Source organism: Callorhinus ursinus, unplaced genomic scaffold (genome assembly GCF_003265705.2).
Source record: "Callorhinus ursinus isolate GAN/ISIS: 27379988/994484 unplaced genomic scaffold, GSC_fseal_2.0 scaffold1, whole genome shotgun sequence".
NCBI lineage: Eukaryota > Metazoa > Chordata > Mammalia > Carnivora > Otariidae > Callorhinus > Callorhinus ursinus.
In genome coordinates this window covers 38,957,582-38,985,366 of record NW_027397063.1, presented here as the reverse complement: position 1 = coordinate 38,985,366, position 27,785 = coordinate 38,957,582, and the positions used below count along the sequence as shown (strand labels likewise).

Genomic DNA, 27,785 nt, shown 5'->3' with positions numbered 1-27,785 from the left:
CCTTCCTGAAAGGGGGAAAATGGATTTATCTTTGAGAACTTGCCTAAAGCCTTGGAGAGTAATACAAAAAAATAAAAGTTAGGGCTACCAGCTTTTTTCCAAACATGGCTGCTTCTAACATAAATATAAACTAAATTGGAAAAATGCTCTCAGATTACAGCTAACTTTGCTACTTGTGATAATAAGAGGGAAGCAAACAGGGATTGTGGAACACAGATGTCTAATCTCAGCAGGTGCCCATTTTTTCATCCATAAGAAAGACTCTAGTAGAAAATGTACATTAAAAACATCTCCTCCTAAATTTTTTCCAAGCACGTGCTTTGGAGTAGCTCAAATGAGGCGAGAGAAAGGAAGAGCAAGATAGATAATCAATTAAATGTTCAATATTGCAATATGGTATTATTAGTTTGGCTTGGGGTTTCTCTCATTTATCAGAAATCCCCTAACATTTCATTAGGCTGTTAATAATTACTTCCTTTTCTTTAAAATGTATTTAAGATATAGATTTAGGATTTAAAAAAATAGACAAGTTTCTAATCTTCCTTTTTTATTAACATTAGGCAGAGAAGCCATGCTGGACTATTTTTATTTTTATTTCATTTTGTTTTTTTTAAGGGGGGGCAGAAAGAGAGGGAGAGAGAGAATCTTAAGCAGGTTCCACACCCAGCGTGGAGCCCGATGCAGGGCTCGATATCATAACCCTGAGATCATGACCTGGCCAAAATCAAGAGTCAGATGCTTAACTGACTGAGCCACGCTGGTGCCCCGGACTATTTTTATATTAAAGAAGGCAATGACTTTGGCAGGTGTACCTAGTTTAAAAGCATACAAAACAAATGCCAATACTTACACTAGACGGTATCCAGTTCAGAGTCAAAGCTTCCCACTTGCAAAGCTGGGAAAAGCAAATACCAGGGGGTCATTTTCAGCACATCACTTGAATCTGGCTTGGAGACGGTGACGAGTATGGCTGCTGGTATCAGCCTTGTGTGAGAAGATGGTGGCGAACACTTCTAATTCACATAGACTATTTGTTTTACTCAATAAACATGGTCAAGAACTTGGGTTGAAAATGCAGCAACAGCCTACAAGATTAGATTACATGTGCATGGTTGGCCTACAAAATAATCAGGTATGTTTGCCATCTGGGAACTTGGTCCAACATTGGGTGGGATTATACTACATAGATAACACCTAGCAAAAGAGTCATTATGGTAACAAATCTGTAAGAACAGAATTTCTTAGGCTTTTTATAAAACAACAAAACCAAACTAACCAAAATCTCAAAGTAGAAGAACTTTCATTTAGTATATTAGTCAGGGCTCTTCAGAGAAACAAAATTAATTGGATGAATGTAAAGAGATTTTATTAGAAGGAATTGGCTCACGTGGTTATGGAGGAGGCTGGCAAGTCCAAAATCTGCAGAGCTGATGTCTCAGTTTGAGTCTTAAAGGCCAAAATATGCTGTAAAATCAGGAAGAGCTGAGGTCGTAGTTTGAAGGCTATCAGACAGCAAGAGCCAATGTTTCAGTTGGAATCAGAATTCTCTCTTATTTGTGGGGCGGGGCGGGGGCGGGGAGCGGGGGAGGGGAGTGGTTTGAGGAGGGTGTGTGGGGGTGGGCAGTGTCAACCTTTTGTTCTATTTAGGCTTTTAACTGACAGGATGAGGCTCACCCAAATGAGGGAGGACAATCTGCTTTAAAGTCCACCCCTTTAAATGTTAACCTCATCCAAAAACACCCTCACAGAAACACTCAGAATACTATTTGCTCAACTATCAGAGCAACCTCTGGCCCAGTCAACTTGACACATAAAATTAACCATCACAGGTATTAAGGGAACACATTTCTGGGGCAACATTCCTGAGATAGCCAGATCTCACTTTATATTTTTATATTTACATATTTCTCTTCTAAATAAACCTACTTCAAGCCTACAGATATACTTCATATACTCTGCTTTTCAAGTTTCTAGAATTGGGTTTCCTTACCCTCAGTACTACTGATTAGTGTTTTGGGCCAGACACTTTTTTATTGTGGGGGCTGGCCTGTAGGATGGTAGAACATTGAGCAGCATCCTTGGCTAAAGGATACTACCTACTAAATAACTGCCAGTCACAACTCCCCACTAGATGCTGGTAGTATCCTCCCAGTGTGACAACCAAACATATCTCCAGACACAGCAAATGGACCCTGGGGGACAAAATTGCCCCCGGTTGAAGATCCACAGTTCTAGATTGATATGGATATGACAATTTGCTAGCAGTTGTTATATTGTGGTATCATGAGAAATTTCAGAGAGTAATTTTTTAAGTGCTTGCTTTCATCTCTCTAATGCTGTGTAGATAGCTTCCCCAGGTATTATTACCAGACATTTTCTGTAAATCTGAGATTCTTTTAAAATAAAAAGGTACAAAATAATTAAGATAATTGTAGTTATATTGTTATCTTTCATATATTTGCAAAGTGCCACATACACCTGCAACTCTTTCTATCACTACCACTGCACCCTTCACACCGGGACCAGGCTTCAGTTTAGGAGTCTGTTCCACAAGTACCATCACATGGAAGCCTCAACAATCCTAGGAGATATCATTCCCATCTTGTGGCTGATGAAACTGAGGCTCAGAGAGGGAAGTGGCCTGGCTAAGGTTGCCCAGATGCTCTTTTCGTTCTGCAAAGTCACATCAGAGACCAGTTGGTGAAAGAAAAATTCACTCTGCTCAACAAAAATCATACACAAGCTGGTGATACTTTATTATACAAAGAAGTTGGCAAAGGACAGCTTCATTTTTGTCAAAGAATCTCCACCAAAAATTTCTAGTGATTCATCTGGTGATGCAGTTAATGTAATACAACAACAGCTGATATTTACTGAGTCCTTGCAATATTCCAGAGCTATTAAATGAGATGCAAATCCCACCATAAAAACTGGAATTTTCATTAGGACCCAGACTTAGAAAAGGCCCAGCTTCAAAGATTCAGACTTGCATAGACTGAGGACTCCCGTTTCCAGAAGTTCAAAAACCTCCTTTCTTATCTAAATGAGGAAAAAAAAAAAAGGTTAAGATCAAGAAAAGATGGTCTTGGTGAATAAATTCAACTGTCTGGACTTCCTGGTATTTGTGTAGCTGTTATGGCCAGAATCAGGGAGGGCAAAAATCCTAATGTATGTTTTATTCAGAACTGAAATATTTACTTAAGTAAAGGGATAGGTACTAAATAAAACATCCATTTCATTAAAGTGCCCTTTGTAACCATTCCAAATAAAATCTCATAAAAAAATCTTATACAAAGGTGTTTCAAAATACCTAAAGTATGGCTATATTGCACACATATTTCAATATAGGATAGCTGATAATGATGACATCAACATAATACAAATAACTGGGTGACAAGGTTTTTTCTTTGACACAATTTCTCCTTATCATTATAATTAAAAAACTTACAGTGGATTACTCAGATTTCACATTATAACTGAAATAAATATGGACTTATGGGCCTAACATCAAATTTGTTGAACTGGTTTTAAAAAACCAGTCAGTTCAGGGCACAGGTGTGTGTGTGTGTGTGTGTGTGTGTGTGTGTGTGTGTGTGTGTGTGTGTGTGTGTGTGTGTGTAGGAAACTGAAAAAATTGTCTTTTAACCTGTACTGATGTCTGATTTAGCTCACTGATCAATCATAATCAGGTTGGTCATTCTGGGGATATAATTTTATGTGGTAAGTTAAATTATTCAGCATGTTTGGAGGATTAATTCCAAATCTCTTTGATAGTTACTATCATGATTAATTAGGTTGGTGACTGGCAGCCATTTTTATTATTGGACAAACCTTCTTATCTCCAACAGATACTTCTAAACATCGGGCTAGATTGAAAAATTAGCCCCATGATACACAGTAGGTGGCAAATCAATTTTTCACATTTTGATGATAATGGATTACTTTCATAAATACAGAATGAGCTAATGCTGTGGCCACAAAGGCAATCAATCAGTTTTAATCCACAGAGATATCAAAATAATTTCCCCACAAAAACAAAAACAAAATAGCCCTCTATATTAAGTGAGGTTTTGGGTATGGGAGATGCAGACCAGGAGGCAAGTTTGTGCCCCTACTTCCTCACACATTTGTAAGGATGAAAGACAAAGATGAATATGTCTCTAAAGCAAGGCACACAAAAATGTGCCAAGTCCTCCAGATCCTCCTGTTTCGCAAAGGTTTAGTATAGATATAGTGGTCCCCTGTGGGGCAGAGGTCATTGGTCATATAAGGAAGAAATAAAGCTGATTACTATAAAACACATGGAAAAGATACAGTTAGGTCTAAGGGAGTGAGATGGACTCTGTAATTGCAGTTACTTCAGAGTTAAAAGAGAAATAATTTCAATGGCCAGAATGTGCTGGCTCCCCATGTCAAAGACTTTATTACTGTATTTGAACTCAAGTTCAAGTTGAAGAAAAAAGATTAAAGGCAATTGCTGGTTACATGGTACCTCGGGAATGTCCATCATCCTTCTCAACTTCTGATCTCTCCAGTTCCAGTCAAAAACCAGAAACTTTAAGGGGTTCAAATTAAGGCCACCTGAAAGAAACAGAGAGAGTTGCTACAGCAGACCTCATGACATAAGCTTACTCAAATGACTTTTTAGTCTCGTTGCTTTTTGCCTCATCATTTGCTGTCCTCTCCCCCAGCAACTAACCTCTACACACTGAATGCAGCCAGCCCTTGCTTGATGGAAAACAAATGCAGCACTCTGAGATTGCTTTCCTTATAATCTTATCACTGATTCTGAGGGAAGCAGAGAAGCTGCTAAGCTTGTCAAGTGCTGGCAAAGAAACAATCCCAAACCTCCGTTTCATGAAGCCCCAGAGGGTGAAGTCTCATTCCTGACAGGAATTTGATAGGATGGATCCTGCAGTCTGGGTAGTGGCCCTTCAGAGGAGTTGAGTCCAATGGAGTGTGAGTGGACAGAAGGATGAGTCTGGGGTTTGGGGGTTAATTTTAGACAGAAAAGGAAGTAAATATGAATAGGCTCTATTCAAAGTCTGTTATCATTTGGGAAGACTAGTAAACCACTTAAGGATTCCATTTCCACTGTCTTCCTATGTATCTAGACAATTATGGAATGTGGGGCTGGAGGGGACCTTAGGGATTGTCTGTTCCTCAGAGGTCTCAGAATTGGGCACAGTTAGTTCTTCCCACTCCCCATGTTCTTTCCATTTCCCCAAGCTGTTTCATGTTACATGTGGAAACATAACTGAAGCCTTCCATTGCTCTGCAGCACTTCCCCTCATCTTTTCTCTGTGATTATTTCAGTATTTTCCCTTTGGCCCAAAAGACTTTTCATTCTTCTTATAATTATAATGCCTCTTATTTATTTAAGGATTTTATTTATTTACTTATTTGAGAGAGAGAGAGTGAGCAAGCACCTGCACGCACTTGAGTGATGGGGAGGGGCACAGGCAGAGAGAGAGAGACTCAAGCAGACTCTGCACTGAGTGCGCTCTGACGCAGGGCTCAATCCCACGACCCTGAGATCATGACCTGAGCCGAAATCAAGAGTCAGACGCTTAACCAACTGAGTCACCCAGGGGCCCCTGTAATGCCTCTTATTTAAAATTGTCTCTGTGTAAAAAGCATTTCACAAAATACAGCATCCTTTCCTGATTAAAACTCTTCAGACTATAGGGATAGAGGGAACATTCCTCAAGTTCATAAAATTCATCTATGAAAAACCCACAGCGAATATCATCCTCAATGGGGAAAAGCTGAGAGCCTTTCCCTTAAGATCAGGAACACGACAAAGATGCCCACTCTCACCACTATTGTTCAACATAGTACTAGAAGTCCTAGCAACAGCAATCAGACAACAAAAAGAAATAAAAGGTATTCAAATTGACAAAGAAGTCAAACTCTCCCTTTGCAGATGACATGATACTTTATGTGGAAAATCCAAAGACTCCACCTCTAAATTACTAGAACTCATACAGCAATTCAGTAATGTGGCAGGATACAAAACCAGTGCACAGAAATCAGTTGCTTTCTTATACACTAACAATGCAACTCTAGAAAGAGAAATTAGAGAAACGATTCCATTTACAATAGCACCAAAAACCGTAAGATACCTCGGAATAAGCCTAACCAAAGACGTAAAGGATCTATACTCTAGGAACTACAGAACACTCATGAAAGAAATTGAAGAAGACACAAAAAGATGGAAAAACATTGGAAGAATAAACATTGGATCGGGAAGAATAAACATTGTTAAAATGTCTATGCTACCCAGAGCAATCTATACCTTCAATGAGTGCTGGAACAAACAATCCTAAAATTTGTATGGAATTAGAAAAGACCCCGAATGGCCAAGGAAATGCTGAAAAAGAAAAACAAAGCTGGGGAATCACGTCGCCTGATTTCAAGCTATATTATAAAGCAATGATCACCAAGACAGCATGGTACTGGCACAAAAACAGACATAGAGACCAATGGAACAGAATAGAGAGCCCAGATATGGATCCTCAACTCTATGGTCAAATAATCTTCGACAAAGCAGGAAAAAATATGCAATAGAAAAAAGACAGTCTCTTCAATAAATGGTGCTGGTAAAATTGGACAGCTATATACAGAAGAATGAAACTCAACCATTCTCTAACACCATACACAAAGATAAACTCAAAATGGGTGAAAGACCTCAATGTGAGACAGGAATCCATCAAAATCCTAGAGGAGAACATAGGCAGTAATCTCTTTGACATCGGCCACAGCAACTTCTTTCAAGATTCATCTCCAAAGGCTAGTGAAACAAAAGCAAAAATGAACTTTTGGGACTTCATCAAGATAAAAAGCTTCTGCACAGCAAAGGAAACAGTCAACAAAACAAAGAGGAAACCCACAGAATGGGAGAAGATATTTGCAAATGACACTACAGATAAAGGGCTGGTATCCAAGATCTACAAAGAACTTCTCAAACTCAACACCCAAAAAAACAAATAATCAAGTCAAAAAATGGGCAGGAGACATGAACAGACACTTCTCCAAAGAAAACATACAAATGGCTAACAGACACATGAAAAAATGTTCATCATCATTAGCCATCAGGGAAATTCAAATCAAAACCACATTGAGATACCACCTTAGACCAGTTAGAATGGCAACAATTGACAAGGCGAGAAACAACAAATGTTAGAGAGGTTGTGGAGAAAGGGGAACCCTCTTACACTGTTGGTGGGAATGCAAGTTGGTACAGCCACTTTGGAAAAAAGTGTGGAAGTTCCTCAAAAAATTAAAAATAGAGCTACCCTATGACCCAGCAATTGCACTACTAGGTATTTACCCCAAAGACACAGATGTAGTGAAAAGAAGGGCCATATGCATCCCAATGTTCATAGCAGCAATGTCTGCAATAGCCTAACTGTGGAAAGAGCCGAGATTCATTCAACAGATGAATGGATAAAGAAGATGTGGTCCATATATACAATGGACTATTAGCCATCAGAAAGGATGAATACCCAACTTTTACATCAACATGGATGAGACTGGAGGAGATTATGCTAAGTGAATTAAGTCAAGCAGAGAAAGTCAATTATACAGTTTCACTTATTTGTGAACATAAGGAATAGCATGGAGGACATTAGGAGGAAGGGAAAAATGAAGGGGTGGGAGATCGGAGAGATGAACAATGAGAGCTATGGACTCTGAAAAACAAACTGAGGATGTTAGAGGGGAGGGGGGTGGGGGGATGGGTTAGCCCGGTGATGGGTATTAAGGAGGGCACGTTCTGCATGGAGCACTGGGTGTTATACGAAAACAATGAAGCGTAGATCCCTACATCAAATACTAATGATGTATTGTATGGTGACTGACATAACATAATAAAATAAAATTAAAAAAATAAAAAAATAAAATTCTCTCTGTGGGGTGCTCAGTGGGGACTGAGTCTGGGATCAAGCCCTGCATAGGGCTCCCTGCTCAGTGGGGAGTCTGCTTCTTCCTTGGCACCTCACCGTACTCTCATGCTCTCTCTCAAAATAAATAAAATCTTACAAAATAAAATTCTCTCAGGGTGCCTGCGTGGCTCAGATGGTTGAGCGTCTGTCTTTGGCTCGGGTCATGATCTCCAGCTCCTGGGATCGGGCCCCACATCGGGCTCCCTGTTCAGTGGGGAGTCTGCTTCTCCCTCTTCCTCTGCCTCTCCCCACTGCTCCTGCTCTCTCTCTCTTGCTCTGTATCTCTCTATATACAAACAGCTACATAAAATGAGTTATGTGCCATTTGTTTTGCTATCTCTCTATATACAGAAGAATGAAACTCAACCATTCAACCAAATGAATAAATAACCATTCAACCAAATAAATAAATAATAAAAAAATTCTTTAAAAAAATAAAAATAAATTAAAAAAATAAAATTCTCTCTGCAAAAGTAAAAATGATAAATTGAGGACAATGGGTTGGTAGTCTTCTCTTCAAAATAACTATTGGTGGGAGAGCAAACAAGTACAGTCTCACAGGAAGGCACTCGAGCATTATATAATAGGAGCTTTAAAATACTTGCTATTTGATAAAATAATTTTCTTTCTATGAAAATTCCAATAAATACATCAGAAACTTAAATATAGTTAATGGGGAGCCGGGCTAGCTCAGTTGGTAGAGTATGTGACTCTTGATCTCGAGGTTGTAAGATCAAGCCCCATGTGAGGTGTAGAGATTACTTAAAAACAAAATCTTAAAAAAAAAAAAAGAAAGAAACGTAGTTGCTTGCAAAGATGATCATTGCAGTATTATTTATAATAGCAAAAAATTAGAAATAATCCAGGTATCCTATCATAATTGTATTGCTAAAAAATATATATAACCTGGGATAAATATTCAAAATATATAAAAAACTTTTGCAAATCAGTGGCAAAAAACACCAAACAATCTGATTTAAAAGTAGAGGAAATGAATAGATATTTTGCCAATGAAGACATCCAAATGGCCAACAGGTACATGAAAAGGTGCTCAGCATCACTAATCATCAGGGAAATGCAATTTAAAACCACAATGAAATACTACCTCACACCTGTTAGAATGGCTATTACCAAAAAACCCCACAAGAAATAGTAAGTGCTGAAGAGGATGTGGAGAAAAGGGACCTGTTGTGCACTGTTGGTGGGAATGTAAATTGGTGCAGCCACTATGGAAAACAGTATGGAAGAACTCTCAAGAAATTGAAAATAGAATTACCATATGATCCAGCAATTCCACTTCTGGGTATATACCCAAAAGATATATGCACCCCTATGTTACTGAAGCATTATTTATAATAGCCAAGACAAGGAAACAACCCTCACTGTCCATCAACAAATGAATGAAGAAAGAAAATGTCACACACACACACACACACACACACACACACACACACACCCGCAGAGGAATATTATTCAGCCGTAAAAGGGAAGGAAATCTTGTCATTGTGATAATAAGGATGACTCTTGGGGGCATTATGCTAAATGAAATAAGTCAGACAGAGAAGGACAAATACTGTATGATCTCACTTATATGTAGAATCTAAAAAACCTAACTCATAGATACATAGAACATATTGGTGGTTGTCAAAGGTGGGGGGGTTGGGGAAAATGGGTGAAGGTGGTTAAAAGGTAAAAACTTCCAATTGTAAGGTAATTAAGTTCTGGGGATGTAATGTGCAGCACACTGATTGTAGTTAATACTGTACATTTGAAAGGTGCTAAGAGAGTAGATCTTAAGAGTTCTCATCATAAGAAAAAATTTATAACTATCTGAGGTGATTGATGTTAAATAAACTTATTGTGGTAATCATTTCACTATATATGTATAAAGTCATTATACTGTACACACTGGACTAATACAAAATTATATGTCAATTATGTCTCAATAAAATTATAAAAAACAGTAGAATATTATGTAGAATATTATATAGCCATTAAAAATGAAAAATTAAAAGTATTTCATGACAAAGAAAGTCCTCATAAGATATTTTAAGTGGAGGGGTGCCTGGGTGGCTCAGTCAGTTAAGCATCTGCCTTCGGCTCGGGTCATGATCCCAGGGTCCTAGGATTAAGCCCCACGTCAAGCTCCCTGCTCAGCGGGGAGCCTGCTTCTCCCTCTCCTTCTGCCTCTCCCCCTGCCTGTGCTCTTGCTCTCCCTGTCAAATAAACAAATAAAATCTTTAAAAAAAAAAGATATATTAAGTGGAAAAGACAAGTTATAAAATTATGATATAGTTTGATCTCCACTTATAAAAATAAATATATAAATGCATAGAAAAAAAGACTAAAGAAAATATATTCAATATTAACTAACAAGTGATTATCTCTGAAGTGATTTATTTTTTCTATATTTTTGCACTGTTGAAAGGCTCTCACTGTTAGAAAATCTCTTTCATTATTAAATTAAGATTAAAACAATATAATTCAATCTATAATTGTACAGATCCCACTGTCATGGGATATCTTTGTAAGTTTGAAAACTTTCCTTAATATATCATATATATAAACATATTAAGTCATAAACAGCTACATAAAATGAGTTATGTGCCATTTGTTTTGCTTTGTTAGATTTTCAGTTTCTAGAGTGCTGGAATTGTTCTCCTTTTTTTTTTTTTTTTAAGATCTTATTTCTTTATTTGAGAGCAAGAGACCGAGTATGAGTAGGGGGGGAGTGGCAGAGGGAGAGCGGGAAGCTGACTCCCTGCTGAGCAGAGAGCCTGATGCAGGGCTCGATCCCAGGACCCTGAGATCATGACCTGAGCCAAAGGCAGATGCTCAACCAACTAAGCCACCCAGACACCCCTGGAATTATTCTCTTTAAATGCTTTGTATATTGCTTAACACCTCTGGTTAATGACCATTAAATCTTTCATCAAATCAGAATCAGAAGTATGTTATTTTCATTTATTACAAAAAATCAATAGCTCCTTAAATGATTTTTCCACTTCTTAAATAAGCTTTCATACTGAGACCTCACAACTCTATGGAAATCAAATTTCAACAATTTGTAGAACTTTTTTTTCTCTCTCCCTTTCTCTCTTTTAAATATGGAGAACAGTGACCCTATTGCATGGGGGGCCTGGTGATACACAAAGAACCATCTGGATTCTAGGGAGGGGTCAGGTGAATCTCTGGCTAAGAGCTGTGGGAGAGGCAGGGTTCACCCCTGGGGTCTCCTGCTGCCCAGCCAATCTCTCCCAACTCTGTGTCTCACAGATATGCTATGAGCACCTCTCATCTGTTCCTTCACTTCAATGCCCTCCCATGTCCATAAGGCAAAAATCCAAACTCTTCAGCTTAATGTTCAAAATCCTCCCTCCACACTCTCTTTCCAACTGAATCACTAGCTACTAAAGCCCATGAAGTTTCCAACCAAGAAAGTTGGTCTCTTTAATAAAAATAAAAACTAGCATTTGATTTCTTAGGGTGTGAAACTCATTGTGCCAAACTCTTTATTGGCATTTTATTATCATACCAATCCTTTGAGGAAGATACTACCACTATCCCTGTCATTTGAATACAGAAACAGATTTAGAGAGGTTAAGTAACTTGCCAAGGTCACAGAGCTAGTCAGTTGCTGGACCTGGGATTTGACTCTGGACTGAATCCATAATAGGGGCTTGTAAACTCAACACTGTATCTAAATCATGTATATCTGCCTGCCCTCTTCTGATTCAGTGGTTCTCCCATTCCTGATTGCTTTTCTCACATCTCTATACTTCAAAGATCCTATTTTAATCCTTCTCATACTTCAAAGATCAGTTAAAGACCCTTTTCTCTCTAAAGCCTTCCATACAGATTCAGCCTCCGTAACAGTGTATTTCAACTCCTATAGGACTTGGAAGTGCTCATTTCGCCCTTGTCATTTACTGCCTCATGTTGTCAATCTCCTTCTATGTATATTTATTTCTTCAAGGATCAGGAGCTCTTTGAGGGGGAAAAGCTCTGGAACTAGGAAGGAGTAAACTGAGAGACTGTGGGAGAGCCACTTAACCCTTCAGAGCTTCAGAGTTTTCTCTTATAAGAAATAAAAATGCTAGCCTGCACTGGTGCCATGAATATTTAATGAGATACCTAAGAGTGTTTAGTGTAGACCAGTGCAAGTATGAACTCAAAAAATATGTTTCCTTTCCTTATCCGGGGCTGCTAAGTTTGTTACTCCTTTGTAATTGCACAGCCTTTTGTATATAGTGGGTTCATTTAACCCTGGATGGCTTTCAACTGGAAAGAAACATTAGTATTTTTTTTTTTAAGATTTTATTTATTTGACAGAGAGAGACACAGCAAGAGAGGGAACACAAGCGGGGGGAGTGGGAGAGGGAGAGGGAGAAGCAGGTTTCCTGCCGAGCAGGGAACCTGATGCGGGGCTCCATGACCTGAGCCGAAGGCAGACGCTTAACCATCTGAGCCACCCAGGCGCCCCAGAAACATTAGTATTTTAAGCTTTTGTTTGCTTCTTGGCAAATGCCCATCTCTATACTGAGTCATTACATTAATGAACCCATTTCTTTTAGATATATAAAAAAATCTAGGAATAGCTCCAGTTATAAAACAAAGTTCTATTAGTATATTAAATAAATAATTTGCAAATGAGTTTTGAAAAGAAATCTTTAATCCGTCTGGCAGGTAAAACAGGTAATAATATCATCAGCAGATTAATAGGTTTTAGGCTACTGACTTTGAGAGAGCCAAGAAATTATAAAAACTCACTGTTGGACACTGTCTGGAATCCTTTCTGGGTAAAGTACTAAAAGAGAAATGCATTTGGGAGAAATATTCTAGAATACCATATGAAATACCATTTCATCCACAGAAACTGCATTTTTGTTTCAACATGTTTTATACAAAAGTCCTCAACTGAAATGGCAGTCTTGGGGAACCAAGATTCAATTAATTAAGAGGGAAACACTCAACTCATCCAGCTCTACAAATTCTAGAGGTTGCAAATTGGTGAAATGAATTGTGGATCCACTAACCTGCTTAAAGCAACTGGAATTTGAATGTGTTTAAGCAGGCACATGTACCACTGTTTGCCACAATCCTTACTATTCCCTATTGCACTATACCTGCTGGCTAGTTTTATTGACAAAATACTGTTTCCAACTCCTGGATTAACACAGAAATCTGGTTTCACGACATCACAAATGTGGTGTCCTAAACTCACTTGGGGGTAAGGGAAAGTCCCAGTTCTGAGTAGGCGTATCAGTGCCTCTCTTCATACCTTGTTTAATGAGTTCTTTAATTCTCCCTGGTGTTCCTACACCCAAGTGCACAACACGCTTCTCCAGCAACTTTATCTGCTCCTGGACCTACTTATTCCAAGATGGAAGAGATGAAAGAAAAGAAGAGTCATGAGAAAGTGCAATCATAGTCACTTTATCTAAAAGTTAAAAAGTAAAAAGCAAATATGGCTACCCTTGTTTAGGCTCAACTTCCAGTGCAAAGAAGGTTAATTAACATCAAGATAGAAAAGCATCATTCTGTAAAATTGGTAAATCTTCAAAGAAACGAGGGACCAAACCTCAGCTTCTGTGCAGGAATCTTGGAGCACAGAGGAGTAGCGACTGTTGTTGGGGCAGGTCATGCAAAGGCAGGGAATGTAAAGGACACCAGAACAGTTGTTAAATATGTTATATAAGGAGGCACCAAAGAAAACACCTGCTAAGGAGATAAGAAAAAGCTAGGAGCGGCCCTTAAGGATAACTTACAACATCCATCAGCAACCACAGGCCCTTGCTTACCTTTATGTGTTTTGCAAATAATTTTATAACTTTGCTGTCTCCTCTGAATGCTGTCACTGACCTAATGAAAAAAAGATTAATAAAAAAAAGATGAATGCTTAAGAAAACTTATTCATTGCAGGCCACATTGACAACTTAAGTATATCTTGCTTTAAAGAGAATATATGTGTTTATATGTGTAACTATGAGTATATGCATGTGTATATATACACAGATACAAAAAACTGAGATTTTTCAGGTCAGCCCATCTCTGGAAGGAAAGTGAGGAAGCCTTTTATTCAGGCAGGTATCTGGATTGGCTTCTACTTTTCATACACAAGGTTAACTTTACTTAGGTTTCCTTGATAACCAACCGAAACATAATGGATCTGCCCTTCATTTTTAATACAGAATTTCTGTATTTCAGGTCCCTGGCAGAGAATTTATCTTTTAAACTCTGCAGTATAGTTCTCACACAAAATTTGGTTGCACGAAATACCTTGGAGCAGTGATGTCAGCCTGTGCTCTGTGGAACCCAAAGGCATCACAAAAATTTGTATGTTACGGCCATGGTGGGTTGCTGGGAATGAGCTGACAGGGAGGAGAAGAAAGGCTTATGTCCTTCAATCAGAGCAATGTCCCACTTTTATCTACTTTGCAGAGTGCGCTTTCCTGCAAAATTTTATATGTGGAAATGTTCCTGGTATCAATAGACATAAAAGAACAATCAATCCTTTAATTGATGTCTGGAAATAGAACATGGGAATATGCTTGGAAATTATTATTGCCAGTAGGAATATATGAATTTGCAAGATAGTAAATTATACTATCTAAGTTCTGTTGTATTTGACTTTTACTCATACATAAGCTTTCTCCATGGCAAGGTTAACTAGGAAGACAGTTTAGGGGACATATTTAACATTAATTCATGGTCCTCAAAAGAATAGATATTCTTATAAAAGTTAGAATTATTCACTATTAGTCTTTATGAATAGGGCTTGTTGTGCTAGCTCAGAAATCCCTTTTTGCAAATCACCTAACCTTGAAGTGGATCATAATACCAAAGACACAGAAGAACACAGAATTGGTAAATGAAATGTGACAACATAGTGCTTTTATGCCCTTCGGAAAGGTATTTATGTACAGTAGAAGCTCAAATCAACGTGACAGCTTGTTTTTAAGAGGCCATCTCCAGGCCAACCTTTTTGCCATTAATGTTTGAATCTGAAATGAGTTCTGTGGTGGTAGTTTCTAAAACACTGAAAAGTCAATGTGAACTACTATGATTTCAGAACCAGCAAGTATCGCTGCCCAGAAACAGTTGGGAGTCTTGAAGATCAGTTGTGTTTGGAGCAGAAATAGTTGGAATAAACACTTTTGTTTTACTGGGAGCTTTTGTGATACAATATTATGTGTGTGCCTTGGCGGGGGGGAAAGGAGAGTTTGAAGAACTTAAAAACTACTTTTCTAAATTTGTAATCAGATTAGTTCACTTAGAAAAATAGATGCTAAATAATTACTGAGAGTCTACATTTGCACCTTAATTTATTTTCTCCAGGACTTGGATTTTCCTTTGTTTTGTCTCTTGTCAAAGTCTGGTGCAGAGCCTGGCCCTGGAAGAGGGCTAGTTCCAGTAAATCCCAATTTACTCTGACGGCTCTTCTCTGAAAGCTCAACGTTACCACTGATCCAGTGGAAGACTTTTTGTTTCTTCTACTATACTACAGTAAATGAAAAGGTATGTGAAAGCACTTAGTAAAGCACTGACAGATTATCTTTAAAACATAATTTTTATATTTAAATTTTCAGCCCATTTGGAATTTACCTTGGTATGAGAAGTGAGATAGGGCTCCAAACTTACTTTTCCAGATGGTTACCCAGTTGTTCCAACACCATTTATTAAATAATCCATCTTTCCCTACTGCTTTGTCACCTTTGCCATATGCATATGGGCCTATTTCTGAACTTCCAATTCTGTTCCACTGGTCTGATCTGTCATGCATATGCCAGTTCCATCCTGTTTTAATTAGTGAGACTTGGTAACATATATCTCTTGGTAATCTGATAGATACTATAGACATAGTATCCTCTCACTAATATTCTTTTTCAGAATTTCCCCAGGTATTTTTTCTTCTTATTTTCTCTTATGAACTTAGAACTATAGCTTATCTTTAAATTTTGAACTTTAGCTTATCGAGATAGAAAACCAATTCTATTGGAGTTTTACTGGGAATCTGTGAAATTTATGTTATTCTAGGTAAAACAGACATCTTTACAACATTGACCCTTTTTTTTTTTTGAAGATTTTATTTCTTTATTTCACACACAGAGAGAACGAGCAAGTATAAGCAGGGGCAGCAGCAGAGGGAGAGACAGAAGCAGAAGCTGAGCAGACAGCCCAATGCAGGACTCCATCCCAGGACCCTGGAATCATGACCTGAGCCAAAGGCAGATACTTAACTGACTGAGCCACCCAGGCATCCTTACACTGATTCTTCCTATTCAGCAATATTCTATGCCCTTTTGTTCAAGATCTTCTGAGTTGTGGGGCAACTGGGTGGCTCAGTGGGTTAAGTGTCCAACTCTTGATTTTGGCTCAGGTCATGATCTCAGGGTTGTGAGATGGAGCCCCACATCAGGCTCTGCGCTGGGCATGGAGTCTGTGTAAGAGTCTCTCTCTCCTCTCCCTCTGCCCCTCCCTGCCCCCGTCCCCTCTTAAAAAAAAAGATCTGAGCTGCTTATGTAATATTTTCTTTATACAGATTTAGTAGGTTTATTACTTGGTGTTCTATTTTTTTTCCTGTTATTATTTTAAATTAGATCTTTTCTTTCATTATTTTTTCCAACTGGTTATTGCTTATATTATTTCCTTGCTTTTACTCTTGCCCTGTATAACGTGTGTTCTATGCACAGAAGCCAAAGTGATCCTTTAGAAAGATTATTCAGATCATGTGATTCCTCTGCTCAAAATCTTCCAGTAGCATTGCATCTTAGGGTCTTTTATGCTTACTGCCCACTCTGTCTGGAATAATGGTCTTCTTCTAGATATCTGCTTGGCATTCTCCTTCACTTTGTTCATGTCTCTGCTCAAATGTCATTCTCCTTGGAAAAGCTTACGGTGACAATCCTTTTAAAAGTAGCCCCCAACCCTCTCTATCACTTTGCCATGCTTTATTTCTTCTTATATAATTTAACACTACCTGACATTATAATATATATTTATTTGTTCATTGTCTGTCTCCCTCACTAGAAAGTAAGTTCCATGACAAAAGGGATTCTGTCTGTTTTGTTCATTGTTACATCTCCAGCATATACAGCGTATCAACTTGACACATATCAGTTACTCAAAAAACATTTATGAAACAAAAAGGTGAAGTGTCCAACCTAATGAGCTCCAAGGCCCGGATAGCAGAGCTACAGATCATCAGCATCAGGACCGATTTCTTCTCATTATGGTTCTTTCGAAGTTTTACCCACTTAGGGCAGACTGCAAAAATACCATAGAAAAATATTACTCTAAATATAGCAAAATAGGGCTCCTATTTATTTTAGGCCCCTAAAGTTGAGTTATTTTCCAATTACTCTTTGTTAGTATTTAATTAAAGTAAAATATAATGGGTACTGTCCAGATTCTATTCTCTGGCTATGTAAGATATTAGATTAAAATGAAATATCATTAACTTATAACATAAAACACGTAATATGCCAAGTAGCTAAATGTGACGAGTTTTAGGACCAAGTAAAAAAAGTGTTCGGAATAATACATTTTTGATAATTCACATTTGATGCTTGATGGCAAAGACTAAATAGGAAAAGAACTTTGATTCAATAATGTTAAATTTTAAAGAAACACTCAATATAAGATAAAAAATGGAAATGACATTAAAATAATAGCAAGCATTTATTAAACACAGACACTGTTTAGTTCTCACAATCCAGTGAGGTTGATTCTACTATAACCTACATTTATACTTGCTGAATTTGAGGTGGAGAAAAGTTTATGAACTCAAGTTGAATGCAATCAGAACTGATTTGAGTTTGAAAAAAGAATGCTAAATCTCTATATCTAAACTATTTCACTGTCAGCCACAAATAGATGACTATCTAGTATGAATAATCTGGCTTTCGGCTACACACAATAAATATTGAAAAGATGAAATTAGATTGTGCAATAGCCATGGTCTGAGTTCTGAGCATATGAAAAGAATTTCAGAATTTTACAGCTAGAATAAAGATCACATGTCCAACTCCCTTATCTTTCAGATAACAAAATCAAGTCTAGAAGAGAACTCGTGACTTGTCCGAGGTCAAACAGCAAATTAGTGACAGACTTGGAACTAGAACACTAATTATTCTCCGGATTCCTACACCAATACTTCTAGTGTATTATAAACCAAAAAATGAGACCAAAACTCAAATTCTCAAAGCCAGAGCAAAACAAGAATAAACTTAAATAAACAGAAATTAATATCAAGATGGACCTTAAGAAAAACCTCCACTTCAAATCCATTTGAGGTGGAAAGTTTTGCTTTTAAATGTTGTTTTAAAAGTTTTAATTTTAACGAGATGTACCTTATGTTTTAATGGAGTAATAACAACTTGGTGAATAACTTAAAAGAAAATCATAGTTTACTTACTTTCTTTTAGGTATGATGAAAGACTATGAGTCAAATCATTGGCCTTGAGGAAACAGGAGTCTAGAATATGACAAACATGCTTTGTAAGACGATTTTGCAAACACACACATGATCAAAATAGATTCATTGTGAATGGTGTCTTCTTAAATAAGGTTGTAAAACATTAGTAAATGGGGGCTCATTATATATTTTAAAGTGTTGTCCAGTATTTAAATCAACAGCAGCAATAAGACCAAGTAAACTTTTAACTGTCCATAATTTCTTAGAGTAGTGAAATAGAAGCTTGTTGTATCATTCAATGAACTAATGAAGCATGTTTATTTTTCAAATTCATGGAATAGGCAATATACAAAGGTAAAGGGGATATAGCTAACAAATCTGTGTAGAGAGGTTCAAACTCACTAGTCATCATAGAATTATATATTACAGTGATGAGGTAATACTTCACACACACATCAGAATGACAGTTGTTAAAAAGATGTATAATACCAAGTATTGTCAAGAATGTAGGGTGATAAGCCTCTTGTGAAATGTAGGTGGAGGTGTAAACTGGTAATAGCTATTCTGGAAAGTAGTAAAATTAAGTTGTATACACTCTATTACCCCATGATTACATTCCTGAGTAAATAATGGAAAGAAATTCTTACGTGTTCTATAAAGAGATACACACAAGTATATTCATCCTATCATTATCTGTTATAGTGGGGAGCAGGAAGCAACGTAGGTGTCCATATCTGAGAAAATGGATGACCAATACATGGTAGATGAAATCATTGGCATACTATATAGCATTTAGAAGCAATGAACTTGATGTGCATAAAGCCATACAGGCATATCTCAAAAAAGTGCTCAGTGAAGAAAGAGACAGAATGAGAAGTTCAGCACATCATTTAGATAAATTGTAAAATGTACACACATACAACAACATGACATTTTACGAGTATATATACATATTTAAAATCATGTATTAACACATTAGAGTGAATGCTATGGGGAAAGTAAAGAGGAGTGTGGACTGAGGAAGAGTGGGAATATTGCATCAAAACACAACACAACACAACACCAGAGTAAAAGTGAATATAACAGTAAAATAAAATATAGGGGCCTTGCTCAACCAAGAACTATCATGGTCTGGCAATTATGTAGCATTATTAACTCTGTACCTGAGATGTGTAAAAAAGCAACATCATGTTTATTATTCTAATTCTTTCTATAAGAAAAAGGTTTTCTATAAACACAGAAGAGTGCTAGGGAGTTAACTATTACTAAATTAAATGACAGTAATATTGTGACCCAGCATATATAATTCATATTATGTGAGTTAACTTCAAAGATGTTGCTTCCTATACAGCTGTAGAGACTTTGATGGTCTTTAAAACTATAATTTCCAAAGCTGGATATGATCAGCCTCACCTGGAGAGCTTTACAAAAGATACAGATTCCTAAGACGGACTCCTTTCATTAGTAAGTTAGAATTCCTTGCAGGGGGGGTGGGCCTGGGAATTTGCTTTTTAAGTTCTTGGGTGATTCAGTTGCTGCTAGCCTACAGGCTTTAGCACTGATCTAAACCACACTGCAGCTCTCAGGAGGACAGCTGAGTTAACTCCAAGAAATTCCTGCCTCAAAACTAATTAAGTGCCCATGTGTATGACATTAACAATGTACAGTGAACAATATTAATTGAAAAGACATGTTCCTGCCTACAGACACAAATAACCTCAAATCAAAACCAAGTTAGACACTCAGCAAACTAATAGGAACAGTACTTCATTATCTATATTCACCATATATTTATGCCACTGCCTCTGCCTGTTTCAGATAACCCACAGTGTGTCCCTCTTCTGCCCTACTGTGGTTCCTCTCTGTCCTTTCAGGTGTAGCCTACTAGAGTCTTTTCTACTAAACGTTCTCATGATGCCTTAGTCACTGTGTCTCAGAATGGCCTAATTTCTTAACTGAAAATGAAAACCTGTTCTTTTTGTCTATAAAATATTTTTAACATTTTCCTTTCTTCCTAAACCAAGCCATGACCATACATTCTTGTTTAACTATATAACTGAACTGTAATAGAGCAATAATATAATGTAAACTCATTATAGAACTCAAAAGACTCTTAAAGGTTTCTTCTGACCTCTGTATCTCTGTAATGCTAGAAAATTAAAATTTATGATGTTCCATAAGTATACAGAGTAGCGGTGATCCCACTATCTCACAAATCCTTCCTGAGTTGAAGGTGTACGCTAACAAAGAACCAGAAGGACCAAGCAACCACTGAGTCAAACTTCAGTTAAATTTTGAACAGAAGCTTGTTGTAACACTGTTCCAGTGATACAGCAGTCAGGACGTAGCTGTCCTCAAAGGAACTAGCCCTGGACAGGAGTGGTTTCTAACTGCTGTTGGAGCCATCTAGGCTTTGTGAGTCTAAAACTCCAGATCTTGCTCATGTGGAAATGTACTCCTTAAATTCTGGAAAAGAAACAGACACAGGCACTCCTGTTTCCAAACTCAACGTCCTTTTTTTTTTTTTGTTTTTTTTAAAGCACATCACAAAGGAATTATAAAAATTCAGGGAATGGGATGTTTTTCAGCTCCTTAAGCCTCTAGAAAGCATAAAGTTGTAATAGAAAAGGGAAATCAAGCTACCCTTGACTTTTTCCAACAGCAGTAATTAGATATCCCTAGTAATCTATAAATAGCTCGTCTGAAAGAGTGGTACCCAAACCTTGTGTGGTTTGATTTTGTAACAATATCTCTTTAATCTCTGCCCCAAAGAGTTACAGGATGTATCAGAATTTTCAAAATTAATTAAACTTAGTTGTTTTAAGAATTTTGCAGTATCTTTTTAACTTAATTATACATATTCTAAGGCAGTAGATCTCAAACAATAGTAGGTTTAAGAATCACTTGGGGCAAGGTGTTGGCTTTGCTAAAAATGCGGAATTTTATTCCTATCTTTAGATAGTTTCCTTGAAATAGTCTGGCCTGGGACCCAAAACACTACTAGAAATCTGTGATAAGGACAACAAAACTAAGATGCTTATTAAAGCTAAAGTTGAGGCACCTGGGTGGCTCAGTTGGTTGAGTGTCCAGTTCTTGGTTTCAGCTCAGGTCATGATCTCATGGGTCATGAGATTGGGCTTGGCATCGAGCCCCTGACTGACTTCTGGGCTCCCTTCTCAGCATGGAGATTGCTAGAGATTCTTTCTGTCTCCCCCTCCCCCCACTTGCGTGTGCACACTTCTGTTTCTCAAATAGATAAATCTTTAAAAAAAAAAAGCTAAAGCTCTTGTCTATAAAGGGTGAGTAAACTAATGTTTCATATCTATACTTTTATTTTATTATTTTTTTAAGATTTTATTTATTTATTTGAGAGAGAATGAGAGATAGAGAGCATGAGAGGGAAGAGGGTCAGAGGGAGAAGCAGACTCCCCGCTGAGCAGGGAGCCCGATGCGGGACTCGATCCCGAGACTCCAGGATCATGACCTGAGCCGAAGGCAGTCGCTTAACCAACTGAGCCACCCAGGCGCCCTCATATCTATACTTTTAAATGTGTGCTTTATCTTTAACTTCTTTCCTCAACTAGGGATTCTTATTCCTTCAAGAACACTAAAAAAAATGCACACTCAACAATTAGCTTTTTCAAAAAAAAGCATTTACAAATCTTGTTTATTTATTTTTTTAATTAAAGATTTTATTTTTATTTAGTTGACAGAGAGAGCACGAGAGAACACAAGCAGGGGGAGAGGGAGAGGGAGAAGCAGGCTCCCCACTGAGCAGGGAGCAGGATGTGGGGCTCTGATCCCAGGACCCTGGGATCATGACCTGAGCTGAAGGCAGATGCTTAACCAACTGAGCCACGCAGGTGCCCCCAAATCTTTCTTTAGATTGAACAAATACCATTTAGCATCTTAATAAAGAAATCATTCAAAAGTTAAAACTGTGAGGTTGAGAAAAGAAGTATTAGCATGTGGAAAATACATTGATTCACTGGCAGAGATACCTAGTTATAATATACATAGTGGAGAAAAGATAAACCCTTTGTGCTCCTCCGCATCAGGAAAGTTGATAGCAGTAACAATGAGTCCTGCTAAATGATTAACTTCAGAATGGTAAGGGAAAAAAAAAAAAGGAGGAAAGAAGCCAAACAAGTCCGGCTGTACCTGGTAGGTTTAGTTCTTCTAATTCAATCACTGAGCGACTGCCACTGTAATAGTCCTTCATCAACTTCTGTAGGTCCTCAGGGGTCCCTGGTTTTGGCTCTGATTTTGCAAGAACATCAGTAATTTTCTTCTACAACATGAGAAGGAAGAAAAAAACTTCAAGAAGATAGATTTTAGAATGATGTTAGCTTAGAATAGCTAAGAATCCTCTGGTACTTAAACTGCATATAGATTTTGGTGATAGCTGAGTATGAATGTGAGTTCTAATAAATACACTTGAAAAAACTTAATAAATAAATACTTTTTGAATACAAATACTGCTTTGAAAAATGAATGGGTGATCTAAAAGTCTCTTTGTAACTCTTGGTCAATGGCTTTCAGGAGAACTGAAATTTCTGTAGGAGTCTCCATAATAGGGCATTCCTTTCTGTTAAAAGCCAAGAAATCTTGTTGCTGTGGAAACCTCTCTTTAATCCTTCAATGATTTTTATTCCGAGAGTAGAATTTTGAGAATTTTTTTGCCAAACCTGGTTTTTAAGGCACTGAGTCTCAGTTTGGTTTTCTGGGATTTAGGTAAAACCTGCAGGAGTAATCTGAGCATTGGAGCCCACTGCAAAGGAAGACTATAGACTCTCGATTGTCAAGTCCTGGGAGAGAGTCTTGAAGTGGCCCCATGGAAAACAGAACAGGAATAACCTTACAGCATCAATTCTGATTTGGATTCATTTGTGTAGCATTTACTGAGTGCCTGCAACGTACTAGGAACATACCACTGTTCAGTTAATTTTCATCATAAACTTTCTCATTTCCTTCTAATGTTTCACCAAAGATCCACAAAGAGCCACTCCCCACCCCCACCTTTTCAACTCCTTCCACAATATCCTCATTTCTATACCACTGCCAAGAATGGTAAAAGTTCTGTCAAAGGAATTAACTTTTAAAAATATGTCATCAGTAGGCACATTTTAGCATGACCTCAGCCAAGGCTAAAACTATCTAGCTAGAGTTTGACCTTGAGCCACCAAGAACTTAACACTCCTGAAGGCCATTAGTGTACAAACTTATCAAAGAGAAGTGAAAGTCACTTCTTTAAGGACTTGCCAAACCTCAGCCAATTTGGCATCTCCCATCTTTCTATTTGGCCATTTGTGAGCAACGAAAACATATGCATACATACTCTTAACTTTCTAAAAGCTTGCTGTTAAGTAATTGGTTTGAATCCATCTTCTTTCCTCTAACCCCAATCGTATTTCCTCTTCTGAATTCAGCAGTAGACCTTCTTGGCAGGGAGAGAATTACACTGCTGTTTTCACAACTGTGGGGGAAGGTCAAAGCTAACCACATTTTCTCCAAGGTTGAGCTGTAAGAAAGTCTGTACAGGAGCAATAGAGTCTTCCATGCACTCATAGGCAAATATTAAAATGTAAGGGGAGTCTTTTGCTTTAAATTATGGTTCCAAATTACGGTCAGAAATGCCTTATACTACTGTCATCTGGTTATTATTTTCTTTTTATTAATACTCTAAGATATAAGGTTTAAAAAACTGAAATGGATATGAAAAGAAAGTTGGTAAATTTCTTTCCTTGGGCACAGCCAGAAGGGCCAGAGGGCAGGATAGCTTTGGGCTTCTTCTAGACTTAGAAATTCATGTTTATCTTCTAACAACCATGAAAATGATGAAAACAAAGGTGGATAACAAAGATGTTTGGTGCTCCACAAGACTGAAATAGGAATCAGAAGAATTTATTTTTAGCTCCAACAGAAACACTTAATATGAGTGACCTAAGGAAAGTCACCAAACCTCACTGAATCTTACAGTCTCTAAAGTGGGAATTACACTTGCCTCATCAAAGTACACTATATAGAAATGTGAGGTAAATCACCTGGGGTTGTAAGAAAATTGTAAGAAAGTATTAATAATACCTTTTTTCTCCTCCTTGTCTTGGTGGCATCTTCTTTTGTTTCCTTTGGTTGTATCAAGAAACATTCTTTAGGCTGTAAAGAGATACAGATGAGGAAATTTCCATCTTAGCATGATGGGGTGTCAACTAATGGTAGGGACCCCAAAGTACCTAGGCCATACATGTATTCTTCATAGTATCTTGGTAATATTATACAGACAGTGATGCCAGAAGACCAATAGGCTATTAGGCAGGGGCTGGGCTGAGGGAATTTGAGAAAATCAGAAACGGCCAATGACTTGAGACTGGAAAATCTTTGAACAAAGGTGAAAATGTGTGAGTGAGTGTATATGTGTGTTTGAAGTGGTGGTGCAGGGTATTAAAGATTGAAGACAGTGGCCAGGTTTATAAAATACAGGCAGAAATAGATGTGATCAAAATTAAGATGTGGTAAGAAAGTCTTTGACTAGAATGACTGGCACTTTCCATGAGCTAGCAACGTGTGAGCCTGTATTTCCAAGTCATTGGTTTACTATTTTGTTATTCATTCCTTTCCTCTTTCAATAAGCATTGAAAAACTGAAGTAGGACATATTTACTTACATTTTTATAAAACCAGCTGCACCAAATGCCTTATCTATAGTGACTACAAAATGAAGGTTTCTGCTGATGGTCTGACAAAAGTCTCAGCACAATGGCATTCTGAGTAATCAATTTTGCCTGTTGACGTGACCCTTGAGTACCCTATATAGGTTAGTGCTATTTTTACCCTGAAGGTTTTTATTTAATGCAGAAAAACAGGAGATTTGGATTAAGACGTTGATTTATAAAATAGAATGCCTCAGATTCCATATTTATTAACCATAAGCAGGAATATAAAATGTTTCCTGTGCTGGTTCTTTTATGCAACATTTTCAAACAAGTTGCCAAGTAAGATATAAAATACGAGTGAAAACTTATTCTGAGTTTTTCCTGGATTAAGTTTCCATCCCAACTAGAAAGTATTCAGTTTAAGCTGGTACGCTACTATCTAAAACAATCTTGGCTCTACTGGCTCCGTTTAAAGTGATTACAGATGAAGCTTTCTATTAAAATTTGTAGACAGCCTACAGATTAAGAATGCCCATGGCTTGAAGCCAGTAGATATCTATCTATCTATCTATCTATCTATCTATCTATCTATCTATCTATTTTCTTCAAGACATGGATACAGGACCAGCAGTTTCTAGACTCTGTTTCAGTTAGTAGAAAAGCAGATTCAAAGGTTCAGGATTAAAGTAACATGTGAATCTTGAAATTTTAGCTTCTCAGTTAAAACAAAAACCTGCCAAAAGCAATTGCATCACAGCTAAAGAAAAGAAAGATATTATGACCTCTCTTATTTAGAAAGTTAAGCTGTCTTGTGGATGAAGATATGTGCCAATCTGATGCTGGTACATGCCAATTAGAAGCTGGGCCAAGGCCACTAATATGTCACAGAAGCTGCCAGATGGTCATAAGAGTCCTATTACAGGCCAGGCCAACATTCAGTTCATATTCACAAGGCAAGGGCCTGGATATGATTAGCAGATCCCTCAAGGCATACTGTAGTATCTTGTCACCAGTATCACGGTTTTTGGGAATCAGATGTAGAAACCTGTTCCATTTTGTTATTTAGCAAACGAGGGTGCTCTCTAACAGTATGTTCAATGTGCAAGGTTGTATTTATGTTTGGTTTACAAAGCCAATTAACTCTAACATGACATAAATTAAATCTGGAAATGAGCTCGGTTATAAGGATATGGACTGTCCAATTCTGGAGGAAAAAATAAAAATGTAATTCTGAATCATGCATAGGAAAAAAGAAACATGCTTGATGAACTGTTTTAGTTAAGATACTGCATGAGGTTTAAATGTTAGGTTCATAGTCTTAGATCATCCTAAAGGAAATACAGTATATTATTTGTTTTCTGGGAGCAGTTGCCTTTTGTGGTTGAGGCTGGGCAGTAATGAAGAAGCTAAGTTTATGGGGGCAATTTCCAAAGAGATGAGATGGCTTTATGAAGAAATACAAAATCCATTTTATTAAAAATTCCTAAATTTAGACAGCTGTCTTACAAATACTGATGTTTACCTTCAGAGAGACTAGGTAAAAAGATATAGGAGACTCAGGTCAGACTAGCTAACCATTTCTGGAAACCAATTTCATCAGTATATGTCTTTGACAGTTGATAAGTAATTTCATTTTTTTACATGAAATCTAGTGATTTTTTAAAGCATAGCTTAAATACATAGTTTAAGCATTTAGAAATATATATGAAAAAATTAATCTTTAAGTGAAGCATTTGAGGCATAGTCTCAATTCCTTAAAGTGTCAAAAATTATATCCTTTAAGAATGATTCTTCTAGCTAAACATGGCAAATCAACCTCAAAAATGCCACTAAACTAAAAATGAAGGCAACTGAAAAAGGTATAAATTTATAAGGACCATGAAATCAGGAGAGAACATAGTGTGGAGAGATTTCAACAACATTTTGAAAAATGGAAAATGGTTGAAACATCCTTGGATGGAAGTGATTTAGCAGAAAGGTAGAGCTAGCACCAAGGTTTCTGGAGAGGTGGAAGCTAACAGTAAGTGAAGTTGTTTGACCTATTGGACTCTGAAAGGGTTTGGTAGTTGGAGACACAAGGTACTACAGAGAGTGAAAGGTTTAAAAGAAGGACATTGGTTGAAAGTTTATATATAGAATGATTAGCCTTCTTCCCATCTTCCACTGGGCTTATCTCCTGCCCAGGAAGCCAAGCAACTATCTGATTACTGCTTCCTCTCATTTTGCTCTTCCTGGTGGCAGACAGTGGGTTTATTCTCTGGAGAGAACAAGAGGACCAAGAAATCTGGCACAGGGAAGACAGGACAGAGGTTGAGACTCACTTCCTTTTCCTGTCCCTATTTCGAATGTCTTGAGCCAGACTTATATATTGTATGCAGGAGCCTACTGAATTTTTTTCTGGAAAAATGAAATGGACTAAGAGAAATGCCATCAGAGAGTGACATTTGGTGGGCATAGTAAATACAGCTTGCTATCCTATTATCCTTCTATGAAGTTCACTAATCAACAAGCCTCAAATATGCACAAAAATATTCCATCAGCTTTTTAATGTCTCTCTTTTTAATATGAATAGACAGCTAAGATAAGTGTCCAACATGAAAGCAAATAAACAACAAGAAGATAAAAGTTTCAAAACAATTATAATTAATAGTCTCAGACAGATAAGGAAAGAGTTTCAGCCATGAGACAAAAAAGAAAACAAATAAGAAAATTGGAATAAAAATGTAGGAGGAAGGCTTGAAGACAAAGGAAATCTCCCAAAAAGATGAAA

General features: G+C 37.4%; 2 protein-coding genes across 10 annotated transcripts in view; both read right to left on the bottom strand.

Annotated features, from left to right (window-relative positions):
• The window catches only part of LOC112825264 (cell cycle control protein 50C-like), a 55,242-nt gene extending 53,711 nt beyond the window's left edge, over positions 1–1,531 (bottom strand). For all 6 annotated transcript variants that reach the window (XR_012378113.1, XM_073892626.1, XM_025873361.2 and 3 more), the window contains exons 1-2: positions 1,388–1,531; positions 851–895 (exon numbers count right to left, since the gene is read on the bottom strand). The gene's annotated coding sequence lies outside the window, so the exon portion shown is untranslated. The remainder of the gene's footprint in view (positions 1–850; positions 896–1,387) is intronic.
• Positions 1,532–2,732: 1,201 nt separating this feature from the next.
• Positions 2,733–27,785, bottom strand: part of CMSS1 (cms1 ribosomal small subunit homolog) — a 377,448-nt gene continuing 352,395 nt past the window's right edge. For all 4 annotated transcript variants that reach the window (XM_073892655.1, XM_025873344.2, XM_073892656.1 and 1 more), the window contains 8 exons: positions 24,448–24,519; positions 22,525–22,654; positions 18,364–18,423; positions 17,111–17,213; positions 13,748–13,808; positions 13,228–13,315; positions 4,493–4,581; positions 2,733–3,039 (listed from right to left, as the gene is read on the bottom strand). In XM_073892655.1, the coding sequence (XP_073748756.1) occupies positions 2,956–3,039; positions 4,493–4,581; positions 13,228–13,315; positions 13,748–13,808; positions 17,111–17,213; positions 18,364–18,423; positions 22,525–22,654; positions 24,448–24,519 (687 nt within the window). In that variant the 3' untranslated portion in view covers positions 2,733–2,955. The remainder of the gene's footprint in view (positions 3,040–4,492; positions 4,582–13,227; positions 13,316–13,747; positions 13,809–17,110; positions 17,214–18,363; positions 18,424–22,524; positions 22,655–24,447; positions 24,520–27,785) is intronic.